This window comes from Salvelinus fontinalis, chromosome 31 (assembly GCF_029448725.1).
Source record: "Salvelinus fontinalis isolate EN_2023a chromosome 31, ASM2944872v1, whole genome shotgun sequence".
Taxonomy (NCBI): Eukaryota; Metazoa; Chordata; class Actinopteri; order Salmoniformes; family Salmonidae; genus Salvelinus; species Salvelinus fontinalis.
The window spans coordinates 45621223-45644985 of record NC_074695.1 but is presented as its reverse complement, the minus strand read 5'-3'; the positions used below and the strand labels follow the sequence as shown (position 1 = coordinate 45644985).

General features: G+C 43.7%; 1 protein-coding gene across 2 annotated transcripts in view; it reads right to left on the bottom strand.

The window, feature by feature from the left end:
• LOC129830384 (cadherin-4-like) overlaps positions 1 to 22354 on the bottom strand; it is a 370018-nt gene extending 347664 nt beyond the window's left edge. For both annotated transcript variants that reach the window (XM_055892928.1, XM_055892929.1), the window contains exons 1-2: positions 21873 to 22354; positions 16206 to 16317 (exon numbers count right to left, since the gene is read on the bottom strand). In XM_055892928.1, coding sequence (XP_055748903.1) covers positions 16206 to 16317; positions 21873 to 21929 — 169 coding nt within the window. In that variant the 5' untranslated portion in view covers positions 21930 to 22354. The remainder of the gene's footprint in view (positions 1 to 16205; positions 16318 to 21872) is intronic.
• Between the last annotated feature and the right edge of the window lie 1409 nt (positions 22355 to 23763).

Genomic DNA, 23763 nt, shown 5'->3' with positions numbered 1-23763 from the left:
CTACTACCATCCTCAAAACACTAACTACTACCATCCTCAAAACACTAACTACTACCATCCTCAAAACACTAACTACTACCATCCTCAAAACACTAACTACTACCATCCTCAAAACACTAACTACTACCATCCTCAAAACACTAACTACTACCATCCTCAAAACACTAACTACTACCATCCTCAAAACACTAACTACTACTACTACCATCCTCAAAACACTAACTACTACTACTACCATCCCAGACCTGCTGCTTTCAACTCTTAATGATCGGCTATGAAAAGCCAACTGACATTTACTCCTGATTATTATTTGACCATGCTTGTCACTTATGAACATTTTGAACATCTTGGCCATGTTCTGTTATAATCTCCACCCGGCACAGCCAGAAGAGGACTGGCCACCCCTCATAGCCTGGTTCCTCTAGGTTTCTTCCTAGGTTTTGGCCTTTCTAGGGAGTTTTTCCTAGCCACCGTGCTTCTACACCTGCATTGCTTGCTGTTTGGGGTTTTAGGCTGCGTTTCTGTACAGCACTTCGAGATATTAGCTGATGTACGAAGAGCTATATAAAATAAACTTGATTTGATACTACCACCACCCTCAAAACACTAACTACTACTACCACCACCATTCTCATAACACTAACTACTACCCTCATAACACTAACTACTATTTACTACTACCACCATTCTCAAAACACTAACTACTACTACTACCACCATTCTCAAAACACTAACTACTATTTACTACTACCACCATTCTCAAAACACTAACTACTATTTACTACTACCACCATTCTCAAAACACTAACTACTATTTACTACTACCACCATTCTCAATACACTAACTACTACTACTACCACCATTCTCAAAACACTAACTACTATTTACTACTACCACGCTCATAACACTAACTACTACTACTACCCCCACCACCCTCATAACACTAACTCTAGGAGGATTTCTGTAAAACGGGTACAAATTAAGCATCCCAGCTCCCTTTTGTCTGAAGTGTTTTTTCATCAATTGCTCTCTCATTTTCCTCACTTCCACTTGGAAATTAAAAATCAAATATTTAATGGAAAACAGGAGAATACTGCAGATGGAACTCATGCGTGTTTTATGTGTTTAGTGATCAGAGGGGTGATATGAATCCAAAGGTAAAAAGTGATGGATAAAGAATTTCTATAGACCCTGTAACCACATAATTATCTCTTTCTCCATCACTCGATGGAGCTGTAAAGCGGAATCATCACTTTCAAGGCCTGTTTCACAGTCGATTCTCTTCTAACTGGGCCAGGCCAGACAGGGGGTTCTGGGCCAGGGAGGGAAGGGAGGGGTCTGGGCCAGGGAGGGGAGGGATCAGGGAGGGAGTGGTCACGTAGTAAAGTAGACTGTCTGAGAGGCATGACTGTGTATCCCATTTGAGTTTAGAGTAGAATGCAATGAGAAATTGTGACTCAAAAAGGCACAAAGAAGACCCTCTCCTACTGACTCTCTATCGTCTCTAAAAATTTGATCATCTCTATTTTAAGATTACCTGTCAGCACACACTGCTGTGTGTGTGTGTGTGTGTGTGTGTGTGTGTGTGTGTGTGTGTGTGTGTGTGTGTGTGTGTGTGTGTGTGTGTGCACACATGTGGGGGAAAAAAACAATCTAACCATTCCCTCTGTACATGGTAATAGCCTCATTCAGCAGCCTGTCTATATGTCTGCCTCACCACATACAGTCCCTCCCCGCAGGATCCCAAATAAAGGAGGCAGCGTGTCTACCCGTTAATCTACACCCCTTCTTCCCTCTACCTCCCGGACGAGCACATTCCCTGTCTTTCTGTGTGTGTGTGTGTGTAAGGGACAGTGTGTGTTTGCTCTAGGGTAGAAAGCTTTATCCCTGGCCTCCTCTGCTCCAGTGTTGAGAGGACAGTTTTTTTTCTTCTTTCTATAAGAACAGCCTTGCTGAAGGATATGGTCAGCGTGACTCTCGAGGAAAGAGAAAACCGCCTTGGAGCTTATTGTTATCCTGCCGGCGTAATCCCTGTCCGTCCCAAGTATTCCAGACACGGTAACAGCCCAGGGCCCAAAAGGCTCGCTAGCTCCTCGGGACAACTAAACTATTTCAGCTCAGACAGCAGAGACAGCTTAACACAGCCGCTATACACACCTAATCTGCCATGGCCACAACCGCCTCCCGCAGTCCAACTGCCCTCACACACACAGCAGGATGTATGTGTGTGTGTGTGTGTGCGCATGTGCATGTGTGTATGTGTGTCTCAAGACCAGTGCCCTCTTGTCATCTCTCCACCCTCCTAGCAGTACATAAGGGCCATCTGTGCATTAAAGAGTTTGGAGTCCATGCAGAGTATTGCTTGAAGGTCTTCAGGAGGGCCATAACTCCAGTCCTCCAGGACAACATAAGGCACATCATACCAACCAGGAGGTATCTTAAAGCACCTAGAAGATGATAACCCACTGGGCACAGAATCAACGTCTATTCCACGTTAGTTCAACTTCATTGAATTGAAATTGCATAGAAACAGTGTTGATTCAACCAGTGTGTGCCAAGTGGGGAAGGACGCGCAGTTCACACACACGTCGCGCAGTAACTCAATCTGTAAGAAATCGACCACATTTGTCCTCCCTCTTCATTCCCCCTCTCTTTATGTCCTTCTCTCGGGACCAGAGGAGAAGATGTCGAAAATCACATTAAAAAGAAATAATGGCTTCCACCTGCTTGCTCTCCTCTCTCTATCCTGCCGGTCGCCTTTCTAATTACTGGGTAGGGGGAAACCTCACAGGCACTGGTGGATTCCTCATGTCTACGGAGGCAATGGATCCCTGCCCCGCCCCCGACACACAAAACTCACCCATACACACACTACCGAAGCTCAACCATATTCCACCAAATTAACTCCATGAAAAAAAAAAACTGAGCCATATGCTTAATTCATCTCAGCTCACATCTCTACGAGCCTCTGGAAACTCTACACTCGCCCCCTGCAACTCCTCACACATACATCACAGCTGATGTTACATGTTTAGTACATTTGTGTCGACTGGCGTTTCCAAATGTCTCCCCGAGGCAGCATTAACCTTTGACTCGGCTGGGTATGGACCGGGACGGCAGGATGTCTGCAGTGTCATCGCTGATCAACTCCCACATTCAACATCCAACAAATGTCAGTCCTTTATAGCCCGTCATCCTCAGGATGTATGTGTCTGCAAATCTTAGTTAAATGGATAAAACAGACGGGTTTGCGAGACACTGAATATACACCACATAATTTGGCATCGGGAAAAATAAATACAATATACACGAATCCTCAAAATACTATAACATATTTGAAAAAGTTGGGAAGGTGGCGGGTGTATGGTTTAAACAGATGGGGTAGGCTGGAGGGGTGGATGAGACATGATTCCAGTTGGATACAAGAGGGAGGAGGTTCGTGAAACACGAGAGAATGATTGACATCAGCAGTGAGAGAGGCAATGATCGAGAGGATGTGAGAGAACGAGAAGATAGAGAATCAGATAAAGAATGACGGAGAGAGAGAGTGAAGAAGGACGAGACAAAGGAAGCTAAAGATTCCCACCTATTCTGAATGCAGTGAGGTGGTCTCTGATGGACAATATAACCACCATGGCCTGTGGTTGTGCTGCGTGTAGACTTGGGGTTCAAGATGTGTAAACAGGTAAATCAAAACCAGGTTAAATCTACTTGAGAGGGAAGAAAAGATAACCATTCCTTCCCTTTGGTACCGCATTTTATTCAGTCATCTGTCAGTCAGTAAAAAACAAAACAAACATTTATCCCAACCAAAAACAGTCAATCACCAAATAAGGGTGTTTGAATGTAGCACTAGCAACAGTTACTTTTGTCCTAAATGTATTTTTGATGTGTGGAGTACAGCCAGGTGACTAGAGATCAATTATTTAGGTGACAACACTGGTCTGTGTTTGTACGGCTTGGATTCTACCCTCTGCTCGCACTGTTGTGAATGAAGCGGTATACCCTATCCACTTTGGGTATGGTTTGTGAATCAAGAACTGGTTGTAAGAGGACATTCTGGAAAACTGGTTTCAAAACTAGTACGAACACCCATGGTTAAATGTAAAACTGTTAACTGTACTCAACACACTAGGCTTACAGCAGGTTCGCAGAAGCAGTACTTTCTACGTGATCACCTTTAGGCTTGTGATGCTATTCAAGCGTGTTACATATTACAGAGCTCTGCCACAACGATACACTGAAGCCCTTCTCCAGCAAGAGCTACGGACCACAGCAAGAAAAGACTTGTCACCGAGGGTTTTCCCGAATGCAACCTGACAGGGAATTGCAGAGCTATTATCCTGGAGAAACTACAGCTCAAATCAATTTGTTTTGTTGGGAATGTTTAAGTCCTCACTGCCGGGTCTCCCAGCCTGGGAATGAGTGGTTGATTTAACCCTGTGGAGAGCAGCGTGGCACCGGAATATTCCATGGATATGAGAGAGCAGATGGGGTTAAGAGCTGTGACGGAAGGTGAATAAGGGAGGGAAAGTAGAAACACACACTAAACCAAAACCTAAATGAGATCAGTCTCACTGTCGACACACACAACGCAGCCTGAGTAATGGAGTATCAGGGAGTCACTGATTCACTGTAGAATGAACCGGCAAGTTGTGACTGCATGTGTGTGGGCGTGCACGTTTGCCTGGCTGCCTACACACGTGCATGTGTGTTTCTGTTTAGTGCATGTGTGTGGTGAGCGCAAGTGTGTGTGTGTGAAAAAACATAAAAACGATTGTATTTGTCACGTGCTTCGTAAACAACAGGTGTGGACTAACGGTGAAATGCTTACTTTACAGGCCCTTCCAAACAATGCAGAGAAAGAAAATAAATAAATCATAGAAACATAAAAAAACAAGTAATAAAAGTAATACACAATGAGTATATACAAAGGGTACTGATACCGAGTTGATGTGCAGAGGTACGAGGTCATTGAGGTAGATATGTACATATAACTAGGAATAAAGTGACACATAGTAAACAGTAGCAGCGGTTTATGTGATTTAACTATTTAACAGTCTTACGGCTTGGGGGTAGAAGCTGTTCAGGGTCCTGTTGGTTCCAGACTTGGTGCATCGCTATTGCTTGCTGTGCGGTAGCAGAGAGAGAAGTCTATGACTTGGCTGGAGTCTTTGGCAGTTTCTAGGGCCTTCCTCTCACACCGCCTGGTATAGAGCTCCTGGAAGGCAGGGAGCCTGGCCCCAGTGATGTATTGATGACAAGCAGTTGCCATACCAAGCGTTGATGCAGCCAGTCACGATGTGGTCGACGGTGCAGCTGTAGAACTTTGAGGATCTGAGGACCCATGAATAATGTTTTCAGCCTCCTGCGTGGGAAGAGGATTAGTCGTGCCCTCTTCCCCAACTGTGTTGGTGTGTTTGGACCATGATAGATCCTTAGTGATGTGGACACTGAGGGACTTGAAGCTCTCGATCCGCTCCACTGCAGCCCCGTCGATGTGAATTGGGCAGTGTTCGGCCCTTCGTTTCCTGTAGTCCACGATCAGATCTTTTGTCTTGCCTACGTTGAGGGAGAGGTTGTTGTCCGGCTCCACACTGTCAGGTCTCTGACCTCCTCCCTATAGGCTGTCTCATTTTTATCGGTGATCAGGCCTACCACCGACGTGTTGTCGGCAAACTTAATGATGATGTTGGAGTAGTGCCCAGCCACGCAGTTGTGGGTGAACAGCGAGTACAGGAGGGGACTAAGAATGCAACCGAGTGGCCCGTGTTGAGGGTTAGCTTGGCGGATGTATTGTTGCCTACCCTCACCACCTGGGGATGTCCTTTCAGGAAGTCCAGGATCCAGTTGCAGAGGGAGGTGTTCAGTCTCAGGGCCCTTAGCTTAGTGATGAACTTGGAGGGCACCATGTTGTTGAACGCCGAGCTGTAGTCAATGAACTGCATTTTCACTTAGGTGTTCCTTTTGCCCAAGTGGGAAAGGTGCAGTGCAATAGAGATTGCGTCATCTGTGGATCTGTTGGGGCGGTATGTGAATCGGAAAAGGGCCATGTTAAAAATGTCAGTGAAGACACTTGCCATCTGGTCTGCGCATACTCGGAGTACGCATCCTGGCAATCCGCCTAGCCCTGCGGCCTTGTGAATGGTAACCTGTTTAAAGATCTTACCCACATCGGCTACAGAAATCACACAGTTGTCCAGAACAGATGGTGCTCTCACGGATCGTTCAGTGTTACTTGCCTCGAAGCGAACGTAGAAGGCATTTAACTCGTCTGGTAGGCTCGCGTCACTGGGCCGCTCGCGGCTTGGTTTCCCTTTGTAATCTGTGATAGTTTGCGAGCCCTGTCACATTCGACAAGCGTCGGAGCAGGTGTAGTAGGATTCAATCTTATTTCTGTATTGACGCTTTGCCTCTTTGATGGTTCGTCGGAGGGCATAACGGGATTTCTTATAAGCATCCAGGTTAGTGTTCTTGAAAGAGGCAGCTCTAGCCTTTAGCTCAGTGACCGTACGTACATATTCCAACCAGAAGCCATGGATTACAGGCAACATCCTGCCTGTAATCCATGGCTTCTGGTTGGAATATGTACGTACGGTCACTGTGTGTGTCACTGTGGGGACGACGTTGTCGATGCACTTATTAATGAAACCAGTTGACTGATATGGTCCCGGAACATATTCCTGTCTGTTGTAGCGAAACAGTGTGTGAGCGTGTATGCGTGGGTTGTTCCACAACAACACTGCCTTTTGCGTTTAAAATTGTAGAAATTGTGCACCAATCATTAATTATCATTTTTATATCCTGTTATATTAAATGAAAGGGCATCAATTGGGTACGGCAGACGAGATGCTCATGTCTCCTTCCTAAAAAAATGGGAGTCATTGACCCAAAGGCGGGAAGGCAGGTGACAAGCTTAGGTCCAAAATAAGCCCATAGAAACACATTGGGTTTGGACGGATTTTGGCGGAACCTCTCGCTTTGCCTCTTTCTCTCTGTAGAGAGCACATCAATGCAGCTGCATGGAACAGCAGAGGTACAAATGGTTGTAGTAAGGTAACTGCTGCTAGGTAACTGCTGCTAGGTAACTGCTGTTTGCCTCGACATGAAACTAGAGTTCTAATCCCAGTGTTGAGCTAGTGCATAGCAGGTAGATAATTCTTGTATGGCATGTGTTTGTAGAATGTTAAATCCCCTATTGACCCGAGGTGAACGACACTATAGCAACAAGGTGATAATGACTGGAGTCAATTTTGCTCGTTTTTGCGGTTGTCCAAATTGCATTTTAGAGGTTTTAAATTGTGTAGAAATGCAGTAAATTAACTTAAAATATATAATTTAAATAATCATTGTCACTTTGCCATTAGCTGAAATAACACCCCTGATTAAATTAAGTGGCCTTTAATATAGACCTCCTAGAGAATTCAATAAATTGTTTCTTTTTTCATGAATAGCAGCTTTCTCAAGTCCTAATAAATCAAGTGCCCTTTAATATAGACCACATGGAGAACTCAATAAATCAGATTTTTTATATGAATAACGGCTTGCTCAAGAGCCAAAATTCAGCATTTTGACATGCCCCTCCATCAACCCTGTATAGGGTTGCAAAGCAACCGTGAATTTACCAAAGTTTGGGTAATTAACAGAAACTCTATGGCAATCTATTGACATTTTTTACAAGTTATACTTGAATAATCATCAACTGTATTAATATATAGTATACATTTTCTATATCTGTGTCATATTGTTCATGAGTTTCTAGTAAATAGAGATAGAGAAAATGTATGAAAAAGGCATCTCATCAACATTGGCATTCTTTTCAATGAACTCTGCAACTCTACCAACTATATATTTTTTTCACAACTGCCACTAGTTTGATGCCAAAACATTGATAACAAATATATAATTACATAGTAAAATAAATAAATGTGTGTAAAATAAATAAGAGGATATGTCATGCTGAAACTTTCATGTTAAACACCAAATGGTATTCACTAAGTTGATGGTTTATATTTAGGATGTTTTACAGCTTTGCCAATCAATTATTTCATGTTTTTAAATAATCTTATTTAATATACAGTATTTTACATGTGATAAGGCCCATAAAGGGCCAGAGAAAATTACAGATACCCAAAAAGGCCACTAAATGTCTTGTGATAATTACATAAAATCAAATGTTATTGGTCACATACACATAATTAGCAGATGTTAATGCGAGAACAGCGAAATGATTGGGCTTCTAGTTCCAACAATGCAGTAATATCTAACAAGTAATCTAACGAATTCACAACAACTACCGTATACACACAAATGTAAGGGATGAATAAGAATATGTACATAAATAGATGGTATAGAAGAGTATATACATATGAGATGAGTGATGTAGGATATGTAAACATTATTACAGTGCCGTTATTTAAAGTGACTAATGATATCTTTATTAAATCCATTTATTAAAGTGGCCAGAGATTTGAGTCTGTTGGCAGCAGCCTCTCTATGTTAGTGACGGCTGTTTAACAGTCTGATGGCCTTGAGATAGAAGCTGTTTTTCAGTCCCTCGGTACCAGCTTTGATGTACCTGTACTGACCTCGCCTTCTGCATGAAAGCGGGGTGAACAGGCAGTGGCTCGGGTGGTTGTTGTCCTTGATGATCTTTTTGGCCTTCCTGTGATATCGGGTGCTGTAGGTGTCCTGGAGGGCAGGTAGTTTGCCCCCGGTGATGCGTTGTGCAGACCGCACCACCCTCTGGAGAGCCTTGCGGTTGAGGGCGGTGCAATTTCCGTACCAGGCGGTGATACAGCCCGACAGGATGCTCTCGATTGAGCATCTGTAAAAGTTTGAGTGTTTTAGGTGACAAGCCAAATTTCTTCAGCCTCCTGAAGTTGAAGAGGCGCTGTTGCGCCTTCTTCACCACGCTGTCTGTGTGGGTGGACCATTTCAGTTTGTCCGTGATGTGTACGCCGAAGAGCTAAAAACGTTCCACCTTCTCCACTACTGTCCCGTCAATATGGATGGGGGGGGGGGGGGGGGTACTCCCTCTGCTGTTTCCTGAAGTCCACGATCATCTCCTTTCTTCAAGCCTACCACTCGGGTCTACTGCAAACTTGATGATTGAGTTTGAAGCGTGCTTGGCCATGCAGTCATGGAGTACAGGAGGGCTCAGAACGCACCCTTGTGGGGCCCCAGTGTTGAGGATCAGCGGGGTGGAGATGTTGTTTCCTACCTTCATCACCTGGGGGCGGCCCGTCAGAAAGTCCAGGCCCCAGTTGCACAGGACGGGGTCGAGACCCAGGGTCTCGGGCTTAATGACGAGTTTGGAGGGTACTATGGTATGAATTACTGAGCTGTAGTCAATGAACAGCATTCTTACATAGGTATTCCTCTTGTCCAGATGGGATAGGGCAGTGGACCTATTGGGGTGTTAAGCAAATTGGAGTGGGTCTAGGGTATCAGGTAGGGTGGAGGTGATATGGTCCTTGACTAGTCTCTCAAAGCACTTCATGATGACAGAAGTGAGTGCTAAGGGGTGATTTAGTTTAGTTACCTTAGCTTTCTTAGGAACAGGAACAATGGTGGCCATCTTGAAGCATGTGGGGACAGACTGCGATAGGGATTGATTGAATGTTCGTAAACACACCAGCCAGCTAGTCTGCACATTCTCTGCTCATTGAAAGATTAAAAAATTTGTTTTAATATGGTGAAACAATTATGATTATTTTTATTCAAAAGAAACATTGAATATCTAATAGTCAAATGATAGCTATTTCTACTCTTTTAGCCATTTTCTGGTGGTTTTTGGTGGAAAAACTGAGCAGGTCAAGCATAACACTTCAGCCACGTTACCCATCGATAGACAGACCAAAAGATGTTTTAGCGATGTCATTTTTGGGGTGAAGCTTGCATCAAATTGCCACTACCTGTTGCACTACCCTGTCAGGAGGGGATTCATGGCTGATTTAAGATTAAAACTTTGGCACTTAATGTAGTCATTTTGAAGTTATACCTGTACTCTTGATGACAGAATGTAAATTTTAAAAAAAACAAGGTGAAATCAAACTTTTTTTTTTCACCATGTTATACTTCTCAAAAAGGCACCGAATTGGTGGAACGACCCGCAAATGAACATTTATGTCCCTGGTTGATATACAGCGTGTTCTCTGCTCTGGCTACAGTTCTCTCCCATGGAGGCAGGCTGCTCCTAACCTCAATCCCAGGACGTCTCCCCTGGCTTGGGCACCCTCGTGGCCCGTTCCCCTGAGGGAGACAGGAGGATAAATGAATGTGCCTATCTGTACAGGCATGGAGGATGAGTCTGGCCAAGGAAGAACAGGGTCATGTCCTCCAACACATTTGTTTGGCCTTTACTCTCTCTAGGTGATGGGCTACAGGGCCTGATTCACACAACTGGCAAATTCAGTGAGTGTGTATTACATTGAGATTGTTATGAAAAATGAATGGAGGGCATTTGGAGGACAGAATGGTGAAGTGCTCACACACACACACACACACACGTAACTGAGCGATGCCCAAAACCACCATCAAACTGAACAAAGCTCAAGGTCAGCCTTGTCAGGCCCATTGGGCTGAAACCACACGGCATGGCTCTCATTACCAGTAATAGAATCAGCACAGGGACATATAGGATGAGGTTACACCACCTAGCTCTGTTTGTCTGGCTCGATCTGGCCTCGACCCAATATAGCACACCGCACTGTGGCCGGAGAAGAGGCTTGAATACAAAACACTAGATTTGGCTAGCATTAAATATCAAACCTACTGTAATTAGAAAATAAGCCATTTAACCCAATAAGGCTGTGACTGATTCAGATTGTATGCGAGGTTGGTTCCTGGATACTAGGTGATGAAATCGCCGTGCTGGTCTGTGGGAACAGGCGTTTGTATATCAGACAGTGTTTTAACCCCCTCCGATGTAAACCAGATGTGGAGGTGTTCTGACTCTAAATGGTCTCCTGTGTCTGTGATAAAGAGTGTGTCATATCGGAGAGCCCTATAATGAAAGCCAGACACAGCAGGGGATCTGGATCCCCCTCAACAGAACTCCTGACAATCACTCTCAATGAGGGGCGAGGACCACCTAACCTTGTACCCCTCTGATCTCATCTCCTCTGCGCCCCAACATTACACTGACTGCTCAACCTATGACCCCCAGCTTGAAGCAGTCTCTAACCTACAGTAGTCCTAATATGGTCAGTATCCATGGTTCTCTCTCCTAGAGTCATGTACCTAGCCCTCTCCACCATGTCTCTAACAATCTTCTCATCTTCCTTATGCTCATTACGATAAAAATCACTGTGACCCCTTCTCTGACCCTCTCCCCCATCCCCTCGACTGTGTTGTTCCCCCTAGAGCAGGGATTTTCAAACTTTTCTTGCCCAGGGATGCACACCCAGGCAAACTGGCAACCCAGGGACCCACATATGTTAGCAAAAAATGTATGTCTTGTCTTATCATCAAGTGAATCATAAAAGCAGGTAGAAGTAATAGATTTGGTAGACAGTTTTATTATTTTGACCGTGCCCTGACTGTCTCGCTTTTATTTGATTTTTAGTTCTCAAAGATGGTATTATTTATTTTTTTAAATACTGTATATATAATTCAATGTATTTTCTGCATATTGTTTTGGTCATTACAGTTGACAATGATCCCGAAAATTACCATTCATTTTTTGGCAATGAAGCCATTTATCTACTTCCCCAGAATCAAAAGAACAGGAACAGCTAGCATGCTAACAGTTCCTATAGACTTGCAGTCATTGGCTAACGCTAGTTAACATTGTCTCGTGAAACCACCTCACTTCCTTCATATTGGACGCAGAGGCATACAAATAGTATCCACGATTATATTGTAGCTAGCGATATTCATAAAATTATTATTTTTCACATCCTCAAAAATCACAAAAATTAAAAACGAATACAAAACATCGCGGAGCCCTGTCCTAGAGTCATGCATCGGTTCCGATACCCAGGGTTCCATGCAGTTGAACCGCAAAAACATCAGTTGACGGGTGAAATGTAAACATTATTTGAAAGAGGGTCGGCTCGCGGTTCAGAACAATTACATTGCAGATCGTAAACATAAAAAAAAATATATATAACTTTTTTTTTTTTAACCCAGGAGCTTGTTGTGTTGCAAATTCCATTCCGTGATGTTACTGATGCTTTCCGTGAGTGGGAAGACAGACTTATAGCCAACCAGCCACGCACGAATTGTGTGTGGAGCCGAGAACTGCCCCTTGTTTGTATGGTGCTAAAACGTTAATTTGTCCACACGCAAAGCTTATGTTCCCTCTCCCACGTGAGTATACGACACGTTGCCAAGTTGACTTTCCCTGGATAGCCTAGCTCACACTTACATGTATCCTAACCGGAGAAATAGAAAGGTTATGATAAGGGAATATAGGCTACAACAACATGGTGGAAACGGGTGGTGCGCAAGTGAAATCCCCAGTTTGGAAGGACAACAACGCGATAGATGAATACACAGCCTGCACAAAGTGCAAGCAGTTAGGCCTATTTGTTTTTGATAATTCAGTTAAATATCAGTTAATTATTACATTAATTCAGGCTTTAGTTCAATAGACCATACGCAGGCCATATAAAGTGTAAACCGGTGCGGCTGGTACAAGTTTGAGTAGCATACTAATTAAATGTACGTGTATTTTAGCAACCTATATCTGGGAATGGTTTATTTAAGGTTTAATTAGGCTGAAACTATTTTAGAATCTAAACAATATTGAATGTATTTTTTGTTATGTCGGCTATAGGCTTTCATTAGTTAAGGCAAATTAGAATTATTTTTCCTCAAAGCGATTTGAGTGACGCATCGCATTGTGATCATAGCATGGCTTCCTTTTATCCAAATGTTGAATAGACATGCAACCAATTTAATTAATGCAAATGAGGGGAATAGTAATAATGGACTAATACAAATCACTATAATAAAGCCTACTACGCTGGATTTATAAAAATAAATTAATATGTTATATGGAGGATAAAAGATCTGCTCTCGAAAAATTATATGCGGTTAGCTCATGTTGCGGAGAAAATTCTGTCCTGATTTCTGGTATCGGGTGGGGTTTGGAATTGATGTGGCCGAGGTGGGGCGGGTGCGGCCCCAAAAACGGACCCTTGCAGGAACTTAGTTCCCCCTCAGCGTCTCCAGGCTCAGACACCCCGCATCACATCCCAGGCCCTAGTTCTGTCTCTCCCATTACTCCTGCCCCCGGCTGACGTCTCCGTGTGTGTGTGTGTGTGTCATTACTCCTTGCCTTGCCTGACGGTTCTGGGTTAAACAATGTTATTATTAAAGTCTTTCCAGAGGAGCTTCCTGCCTCCCCTCTGTGACACCCTTGCCAACGATAAATCAACCGCCCTGTAAATCACACTATGTGCGTGCATGCATCCATGCATGCATGCATACATACGTGTATGTTCACTGCAGCTGCGTGCTCAGACACACAGATGAAGGCGATAGTGCAGCTGTGTCTCCAGTCTCCACTATATGTTACCTGGAGAAGGTCGGAGACTTGACTTCTACAGGGTCTTTTAAAAATAACAAGGAGGAATGGACAAGCCATAAATATCAGATAAGTAAAACCATAACTGCCTCTACCCTCTCCTATAATGGATTCCACGGTTTATATGGATTGTATGTCTGTTTCAGTGGGGGGAAACGAGTCTGGGGTTATTTTAACTGCCCATTTTAAACATCTCTGTCAAACAAGGGAAAACGGAGACGGAATTCAGAAGTGGCTGATCTTTCCAGCATACACATTCTTCTGGCATTTCATACATCTCTTTCCCATTGCCTTTTGCAGATGTGAGCTTAGAAATGCGTAAGACTTATTAACAAGTGGAAACTGGCATATATATGGCCTGTGTACCAGTGATGGCTGGCTCAGTTATTGTTCGTGATTGTGTTGACACCCCCTGCTGGCCTGATGACTTCACTACTGCATACTGAACATATTCATGACAAGCAGCTCTTCTCCCTCTCTCTCTCTCTCAGCCAGGCATTAATGTAGCCCGTACTGGACTAAGTCAGAGACCCCTTATCTAAGGCTGGGAATAGCCAGGGACCTCACGATACGATATCACGATACTTAGGTGCCGATACGATATTATGTTGCGATTTTACACCATTTCTAAATGTATTGAGATTCGATACGACAATTTCATTGGCATTTAATGTTCCAAACATTTTGCTCACCATATGTCTGCTGCAGAGAGACAAGAGAGAGCCCTGAGAAAACTAGTTTTAAATCAGTCATGTAAATAAAAGTGCTGAAGACATGTTGGCTCGCTATTTAAAAAGAAGATGGATGAAAACTTCAAACTATACTTGGAGTCAAAGTATCGATATAATATTTGTCCAAAATAATATTGTGATGTAACTATAACAACCCCCCCCCCCCCCCCCAATATCTACCCCGCTTCCGCGGCGATCGCCAGCCAAACACAAACACATGACAAACATTGACACACTCACATAACATCGTTGTAAGACAATTGAGCGTTATTCCTCTGCCGGAAAACTCTCCGACTACCTTGAATTTGAACTATAATACACAAAAACACTATTATTGTTGGCGCCAGCTGTGACTCGAACAGGCCTTTAAGACTAATAGACAGAGAGATACAGTGCAGCTGGCGAAGACCCACAAAAGAGCTATTGTGCACCCCCGGCACAACAATGCAGCTTAGCGGTGCTATGAGGGAAAACCACTGGGATCAATAGAGGATTCTAATTAGCCTACATTGGCAAGAGCGCCGCGAGACTAAACACCGGATGACGATTGGATTTCCTGCACTATCGGCTGTTCAAACTAAAGTTGGTTCACAGAGTGATCGCAACAATGGCTAAAGGTCGAGACAAACAAAAGGCTGCAACTGTGCAGTGTGGAAGAGATGGTGGTGGTGGGGAGGGAGGATGGACGATGACAATAAGGATGATGATGATTATGTGCATCACCACCCTGAATGACCTCACAAAGAGTGATATGTGTTTCAATTCATTGACAGACCATCAGAGAAGAACAAGAATAGAGGGATGTTTTTTTCCCCCCATTTCCTAAAGCAGTCTTGAGCCCAGCATTGCAACAGTCGTGATACAATGGAACACTGGCATGCACTAACCCTGCAGCTCCAGAACTTAACATCTCCGCAAAGCACAGACACTACAGCTCTCTGCAACGGGTCCTGTTTGTGTGTGTGTGTGTGTGTGTGTGTGTGTGTGTGTGTGTGTGTGTGTGTGTGTGTGTGTGTGTGTGTGTGTGTGTGTGTGTGTGTGTGTAAATGTATTTTATCACATTTTGTAATAATGCTTGTAACAATTTAATCAACCTCATATAGAAAGCGCTTCAAATCACTGCACATCTGCACACACACACACACACACTTAATGGAGGGAGGCATGCTCTGCCTCGGAAAGTGAGCTGACCTCACGAGGCTCCACATGAAATAAACCAACACCATTATACAGATTACCTTTCACTGTTAATCTCAATATCAAATCATTTCTGGGAAACAATTAAGTACCTTACTGTGATCGTTTTTAATTTAAAAACGGTCAAAAAGAAACAAAAATAGCTTAGCAAAGAGCAATTTCTCAAGCAAGAATTTTGCTAGGACTGTCTGGGTGGGGAGGGGACAACTGAAAACTAACTGTTATTGGTAGAGAGGTTTGGAACTCTCTTTCTTATTGGTCTATTAACTCATTTACCACCTGGTGACGTCACCAGGCAGGTCAAAACTCCATCCCACCAAAGAAAGGCTGAAATTTCAGGCGACCTTTTCAAATGACACTAAAAGGGCTTATTCATTTTCACAATTAGGGAGTCTGGGAGGCAGGATGGGGAACAGAGGGAGTAGATTGGTGCTTAGTGGTGGCTATTCATCAGCATGATGGGCTGGGGGTAGAAGCTATTGGCCATCTGTCAGTTTTTGCCATGATGATCCTACACTGCCCAAGTCTGAGTGATTGAAGCGGGAAGAACAGGCCATGGCTCAGGTGGCTGACATCCATGATTATTGTTCCAACCTCATATAGTGTGGAAATATATATAAAACACAAGGGGAAAACATTTTTGACTGCATTGAGCCTTTAAAGAGTGGAACAACTCCAACACTTGCCTTCCACTCTGCCCAGTGAAAGACACAGTGAAACACTCATTAAAAGACCTTACCTTTAATTATGCTCTGGCTTTGCAGTACATTCCTTGAAATGAGCACAGAGTAGGAACTTTGCGAGAAGCCGGGTCTGCAGGGGGCTTTGGACACGAGGTCTCCGTTAGTCCCCTGTGAGAGGAAAGAGAATACGTTGTGAGACATCTAGAAACATTGATTTGGCTGTTTCTCTGTGGCCCTGAGAACTGAATGTTTGTGTCTCGGCAGCAGCTATACCACAGAGAGATGACCCTTGCTCCCATCAATCCACTGGCATGTGAATGTGTTCTATCTGCTCCCTGGCATTTAGGTTAAACGAAAAGGGGGATACCTAGTCAGTTGTACAACTGAATGCATCTTCCTCATTTAACCCAACCCCTCTGAATCGTCATCCACGTCTTCGGCGCCCGGGGAACAGTGGGTTATCTGGCTTGCTCAGGGGCAGAACGACAGATTTTTACCTGGTCAGCTCAGGGATTCGATCCAGCAACTTTTCGGTTACTGGCCCAACGCTCTAACCACTAGGCTACCTGTTGCCCCCCCCCCAATAAATACACAGTTGGTATGCCAGTGAATAAAGACAACGTTAGCATCTTCAAATAATCAGGGGGGGGGGGGGCAAGGGTATGTTTGGCCTCATACTCTCCCCATTGTTCATTCAAGGGTTGCAATAGAGGTGGTAGAAATACAGCAGACATGGACACAGAGGGTTCATATTGGTGAAAGCATTCAAGGGATTTGGAATGTGTGGACGACACGCACGCACCTGCACACACCCCACTCCCACAGCCAACAGAAACCCTTGGTGGCCGTGGAGCTGATCCACCCTGCTCCAGATCTCCCTCCACCACCATCAAGGAGTCTGTATGGTGGGACTCTGAGCCCTATTCAATCCAAATCAGGTATCAGCTTTGATGAACAACTTTCTAGACAAATGCCAGTGCAGCAAGTAAGTTTTATTGAATGTATTGTTGAGTATCTTGTTACACATTTACACTAATTCAACATCAATCTTTTCCAATAAATGAAAGTCATTTTTATTGATCCTGTAGACCAGGTACTAGCAGATGTGATTTGGTAGGGTCCTCAGTGCAGGGGGCAGTGGGGGGGATCTATGGAAGAGGCTGCCATTCAGAAGAGACTGGAAACAGGGGAAACCTGCATTATCGGATCCGATTTAATTAGATTTTTTTAAACTGGGAATCCTGACACTCAACCTGCCAGAAGGCACAGGGAATTTAATGAGGCATCATTGTGTGGGATAAATTATGGCACCTCCACACCCACAGGACAGTTGTTGTTGTTTGTGTGTGTGTGTGTGTGTGTGTGTGTGTGTGTGTGTGTGTGTGTGTGTGTGTGTGTGTGTGTGTGTGTGTGTGTGTGTGTGTGTGTGTGTGTGTGTGTGTGTGTGTGTACGCCTGCACACCTGCACACTTAGCCTACACTTCAGGGTCCTTCCATGTCATTTCACTCTGTAAGCAGTCTATGGACAAGATATGACAGCAACCCATGCTTTGGTTTTGTTTACCTGGCCACTGGTTCAAAAGCTAACTTTTTAGCATTTGTGGCACAAATTCAATGCAAGTCAATGGTACTTAGATTCTTTAGATATGAAGCACGAAAATGCTAATATAAGTAAAAATGTTTGATATTTTAGGGTGATTTGAAAATGAAGCGTGAAAATGATAAAATACAGTACCAGTCAAAAGTTGACACACCTAGGGTTTTTCTTTTCACTATTTTCTACATTGTAGAATAATAGTGAAGACATCAAAACTTTGAAATAACACATATGGAATCATGTAGTAACCAAAAAACAGTCTTGACCAACAGTCTTGAAGGAGTTTCCACATATGCTGAGCACTTGTTGGCGGATTTTCCTTCACTATGCGGCCCAACTCATCCCCAACCATCTCTATTGGGTTGAGATCGGGTGATTGTGGAGGCCAGGTCATCTGATGCAGCACTCCATCACTCTCCTTATTGGTCAAATAGCCCTTACACATCCTGGAGGTGTGTTGGGTCATTGTTCTGTTAAAAAACAAATGATAGTCCCACTAAGTGCAAACCAGATGGGATGGCGTATTGCTGCAGAATGCTGTGGTAGCCATGCTGGTTAAGTGTGCCTTGAAATCTAAATAAATCACATAGTGTCACCAGCAAAGCACCCCCCACACCTCCTCCTCCATGCTTCACAACGGATGACATCTGCGTCTCACAAAGGCACGGCGGTTAGAACCGAAAATCTAAAATTTGGACTCATCAGACCAAAGGACAGATTTCCAACGGTCTAATGTCCATTACTCGTGTTTCTTGGCTCAAGCAAGTCTCTTATTATTGGTGTCCTTTAGTAGTGGTTTCTTTGCAGTAATTCGATCACGAAGGCCTGATTCACACAGTCTCCTCTGAACAGTTGATGTTGAGATGTGTCTGTTACTTTAAATCTGTTTCAGCATGTATTTGGGATGTAATCTGAGGTGCAGTTAACTCTAATGAACTTATCCTCTGCAGCAGATGTAAATCTGGATCTTCCTTTCCGGTGGTAGTCCTCATGAGAGCCAGTTTCATTATAGCGCTTGATGGCCATCTTCTGTATACCACCCCTACCATGTCACAACGCCACTGATTGGCTCAAATGCATTAAGAAGGAAAGAAATTCCACAAATGAACTTAACAAAGCACACCTGTTAATTGAAATGCATTCCAGCTGACAACCTCAAGAAGCTGGCTGAGAGAATTAAAAGAGTGTGCAAAGCTATCATCAAGGCAAAGGGTGGCTACTTTGAAGAATCTCAAATATAAAATATATTTTGATTTGTTTAACACTTTTATGGTTACTACATGATTCCATACGTGTTATTTCATAGTTTAGATGTTTTCACTATTATTCTACAATGTAGAATATAATAAAAATAAAGAAAAACCCTGGAATGAGTAGGAGTGTCCAAACATTTGGCTGGTACTGTAGGTACCATTGACTTGCATTGGATTTGTGCCACAAATGCTACAAAGTTAGCATTGGAAACAGTGGCCAACAAAATCAAAGTATTGGTTTCTGTCATACCCTGTAAGCAGTCTGTTGACAAGGTAAGGAAAGCTTAAAGTTCCTCGGCGTACACATCACTGACGATCCAAAGTGGTCCACCCACACAGACAGTGTGGTGAAGAAGGAGCAACAGAGCCTCTTCAACCTCAGGAGGCTGAATACATTTGGTTTGACCCCTAAAACCCCCCCACAAAGTTTTAGAGATGCAAAATTGAGAGCATCCTGTCGGGCTGTATCACCGTCTGCTAAGGCAACTGCACCGCCCGCAACCACAGGGCTCTCCAGAGGGTGGTGCGGTCCACCGAACGCATCACCGGGGGCAAACTACCTGCCCTCCAGGACACCTACAGCACCCGATGTCACAGGAAGGCCAAAAAGACCATCAAGGACATCAACCACCCGAGCCACGGGCCTGTTCACAGCGCTATCATCCAGAAGGCGAGGTCAGTACAGGTGCATCAAAGCTGGGACAGAGAGACTGAAAAACAGCTTCTATCTTAAGACCATCAGACTTAAATAGCCATCACTAGCCGGCTTCTACCCGGTTACGCAACCCTGCACCTTAGAGGCTGCTTCCCTATATACATAGAGACTTGGAATCACTGGCCACTTTAATAATGTTTAAATAATGTTTACATACTGTTTACTCATTTAATATGTATATGTAACAGTTTATCTTTAGACCGTTCCCTCGCCCCGACCCGGGCGCGAACCAGGGACCCTCTGCACACATCAACAACAGTCACCCACGAAGCATCGTTACCCATCGCTCCACAAAGGCCGCGGCCCTTGCAGAGCAAGGGGAACCACTACTTCAAGTCTCAGAGCAAGTGACGTCACTGACTGAAAGGCTATTAGCGCGCACCACCGCTAACTAGATAGCCATTTCACATCCGTTACATATATACTGTATTCTATTCTACAGTATATTAGTCACTCTGACATTGCTCAATCTAATTTATATATTTCTTAATTCCATTATTTTACTTTTATATTTGTGTGTATTGTTGTGAATCGTTTTTAGATACTACTGCACTGCTGGAGCTAAGAACACAAGCATTTCACTTTACCCACAACATCATCTGCTAAATATGTGTATGTGACCAATAACATTACATTTAATTTGGGTGAATTATCCCGTTAACATTGAGTTAAGGGATTATTCAAACGTGTTTCACTTAATAGCAGGAACAGCACCATCTAGTGGTCAGAATCTCGTAATATCAGGATCTAGGATAGGACATAAACCAAAGAACTTCAATTACTAATTTCTCTGAACAAGGGGGGAAAAAACATCACCAAATTCGCTAGGAATATGTTACATAGGATGAGCTGACAAGGTAAGAATCTGTTCTGCCCCTGAACAAGGCAGTTAACCCACTGTTCCTAGGCCGTCATTGTAAATAGGAATATGTTCTTAACTGACTTGCCTAGTTAAATAAAGGTTCAATTAAAAGGATGAAGAAATAATACTCTGAGCCACAGCTCCAAACTGCTTGTCAGACAGAGAACTGATACTGTATACTTGTCGTGGGGTATGGAGGGTCCATGGGAGGCGTTTGAGTATTATTGGCTAGTAGTATTACGAACAAATAAAACTGATTTATTTTGGCAGGGTTTTCCAAGACAAATCTGAGGGGGCACACGCATCTAAGTGCATGACGCCTCTGTCCACTCATCTGTCACTCCAGTGGTAATGACGATGATAATTCAAGCGTACCATATAACATGCTCATGCATCTATCGTTTTCCAACAGTGCGGAAACCAGGCAACCCTCGATCACCCCGAAAAGGCACAGGCAGACTGCATGCGGGGAAGACACAAGCAGTATCCCACTGAGCGCTACTATGCTGGCAACACCAAGCGAGTTGGCACACCATAACGGTCCCTGATTTCCCTCTTACTGGATTGCGGAGAATGCAATCAGTTATTGAGGTATAGGACATTTAACATTAGGCCTGTTTATACTTTGAGGATACATTTGGAGATGGACATGACATAGGTAAAATATTTGTTTCATTGGAGTTGGTCCATAAAACAAAACGAGTTAGGGATAGGCAATGCATTAAACCAAACAGTTTCATACTATAATAGCCTTCTGCCGAGCACTACAGTTGCGTTGCAGGATGGCATTTTTGCCTGTGTCAAGATAGCCTATTAAAATATGGAAATTAAAAAACACTAACTATCCAGGAAATTAAAAAGAGATGCAATAATAGCCTATGTATGGCTATACATCAATATTCGCACTCCCATCTAGAGCTGCGCGCGGCATCAATTCGGTCAGAATTTGATGGAGGGGTAATGCAGCGAATAAAATAATTTCCTCTAGCCCACGCTATGAACTAATATGCATTATAGGCTAATTTGTGTGGAGAAAACGGAAGACAATTCGCATTAAAAAAAAGTATTGTAAGTCTCGTTGGGGAATAAAGATAGAATAGAAAGGCTCACGTTGCGCCTCGAGAAGAAATCACTTGTGTTGGAGAACAAAGTAGCCTTAAATCGAAATAGAATCGACACCAACAAGTTCAGGATCAACCCCAAAACATTGTTACTGATGCTGTGCACTCTGCAACCCTGCCCGCAGCATAGGAGCGCAACACTTCCGTAATGTTACTGAAAATGTTGAAATCTCACCCAAAACGCGGCTTGTTGTAAGGCTGATGCCAGCAAGAGAACGAGAGCAGTTTTCATCGTTGCAAGCGAGCAGCGGCTGCTTGAGCTAGAAAAGGCGACACGACTCGTATTTCTTCTGGTAAAGTGTATAATTTCCCCGCGCCGTGTGATAGCTGTGATACGTCCACCCTGTGCTCTGCACTTGCAGTGGTAAGCTCTTCAGAAGTAGAAAGCCCGTCCTGACTTCCCTCGCTCTCTCTCATCTGCAGGTGAAGAGCGTTGCTCAGCTCAGCAGCACCAAAGCGCAAGGCAGCGAAGCCAGCGTCACTCCAACCCCTCCTATCGCCGGAGAATCCCACTTAAAGACACACAGTGGAGAGGTGGTTAAAGCGAACTCGCTGATTCCTCGGCTGTTACACGTAATGGTGGCTGAGAGTTCGCTCTGTAACTACCACGAAGGGTGAGGTATGGCTGTGCAAACGACTTTATTTACTCTTCCGATGCTACTATTGGCTATGGCCATTCTCCACTTGCATGATATTGCAGGTTTGTGTGGGTGGGTGTCATTCAGTGGCAAGCCGTCATTAAGGGCTGGTGGGGTTTGCGCCATACCTGTTTAAGCTAAAATAAGTTGCTTGTTTTGCATGTTATTTTGGCATTAATACGTGTCACACCAGTTTGCAAACAATGTAAAAACATTTAAGTTAATAAAGCTGAACACAAATATGGTCTCTGTTGCTTTCTTGAGTGAGGCTGCTCTAAAATGCTGGTGTTTCAGCCTAGCTCAGTGCTTTCCGCGGTGGGGTGGGGGGGGGGGGGGGGGCAGCGAAAAATACATAGCATAGGCGTTGATTATATTCTCTAGTTGAGCCAATACGTCACCGCAGAATCTACAGGGAGAGCTAGGCAGTTCAAGCCCCCTTGGGTACTGCCATTGATTTACATTAGAAATACCCATCCAAGAAGACTCAAGATCATTGGCCACAGATAAAATGACGTTAATATCACATATCGACCGTAGCTTTGACTGATCATGTCAACATACAGCAATTAGCTGCTACGCACCTACAGTACCTGAGCACCGGAATCAATGTCAAGTCAAACAGCCGTTACCTAACCATCTGCAGCCATCTTCCACCTATGCACTGTTTCTAGTGATGTTACTTTTGATACCGGAGCTCCAAGGCATGTGTCGAAATCGATAAGAAGCTAACTTCGAAGCAGTATTCCGATGCGCGTATCACTTTATCGGAAAACGTCATCAATGACGCCCGACGCTTCATTTGATCAAATGCTTTTTCAAAACGTGTGTTGCAAAATGCGAGTTCCCACTGTTTTTGCAGTGTTTCCGGTGCTTTCTACAAATATATTTAGGTTTTTGTACAAAAAGTTTTTTCTGACTAGTAGCTTAGCAGGGAACTATGGAACGTTCAGGGACGTGAGGGTATAAAGTCGAATCCCGTTGAAGATTAAAAAAAAAAAATGTTTTATGTGAAACGAAACTTTCTGCACTGTTGTTCAAATCATTTGCTTTATTTAGTATAGTATAAGCATCCTAAATAATGCCATAAATTCAGTTTATGAAAAATAGTAAACTTCAAGGCAAAAAAGGGAAGCATGATATAAGATGCAAACCTGTTCTAACTGATTTTAGGCTACTAAAGCCAACCACCTGCCACAGTTTCGATGAAAACAGCGGAGAAAAATAACATTATCTGATAATCACACACTGCTACTTATTGCTGGCCAGCAGATGTCCCTAATGTGCATTGTGAACAGATAATGAAGCTTAGAGTAATGAACTGTTTTTCGGTACAATTTGGTGAAAGCTGCGTCGATGCACTCTCCATAACCATCAGCATGGTCCTAAAGCCAAAAGACCCTGACATTGAGCTCTCTCTGATTGACAGGT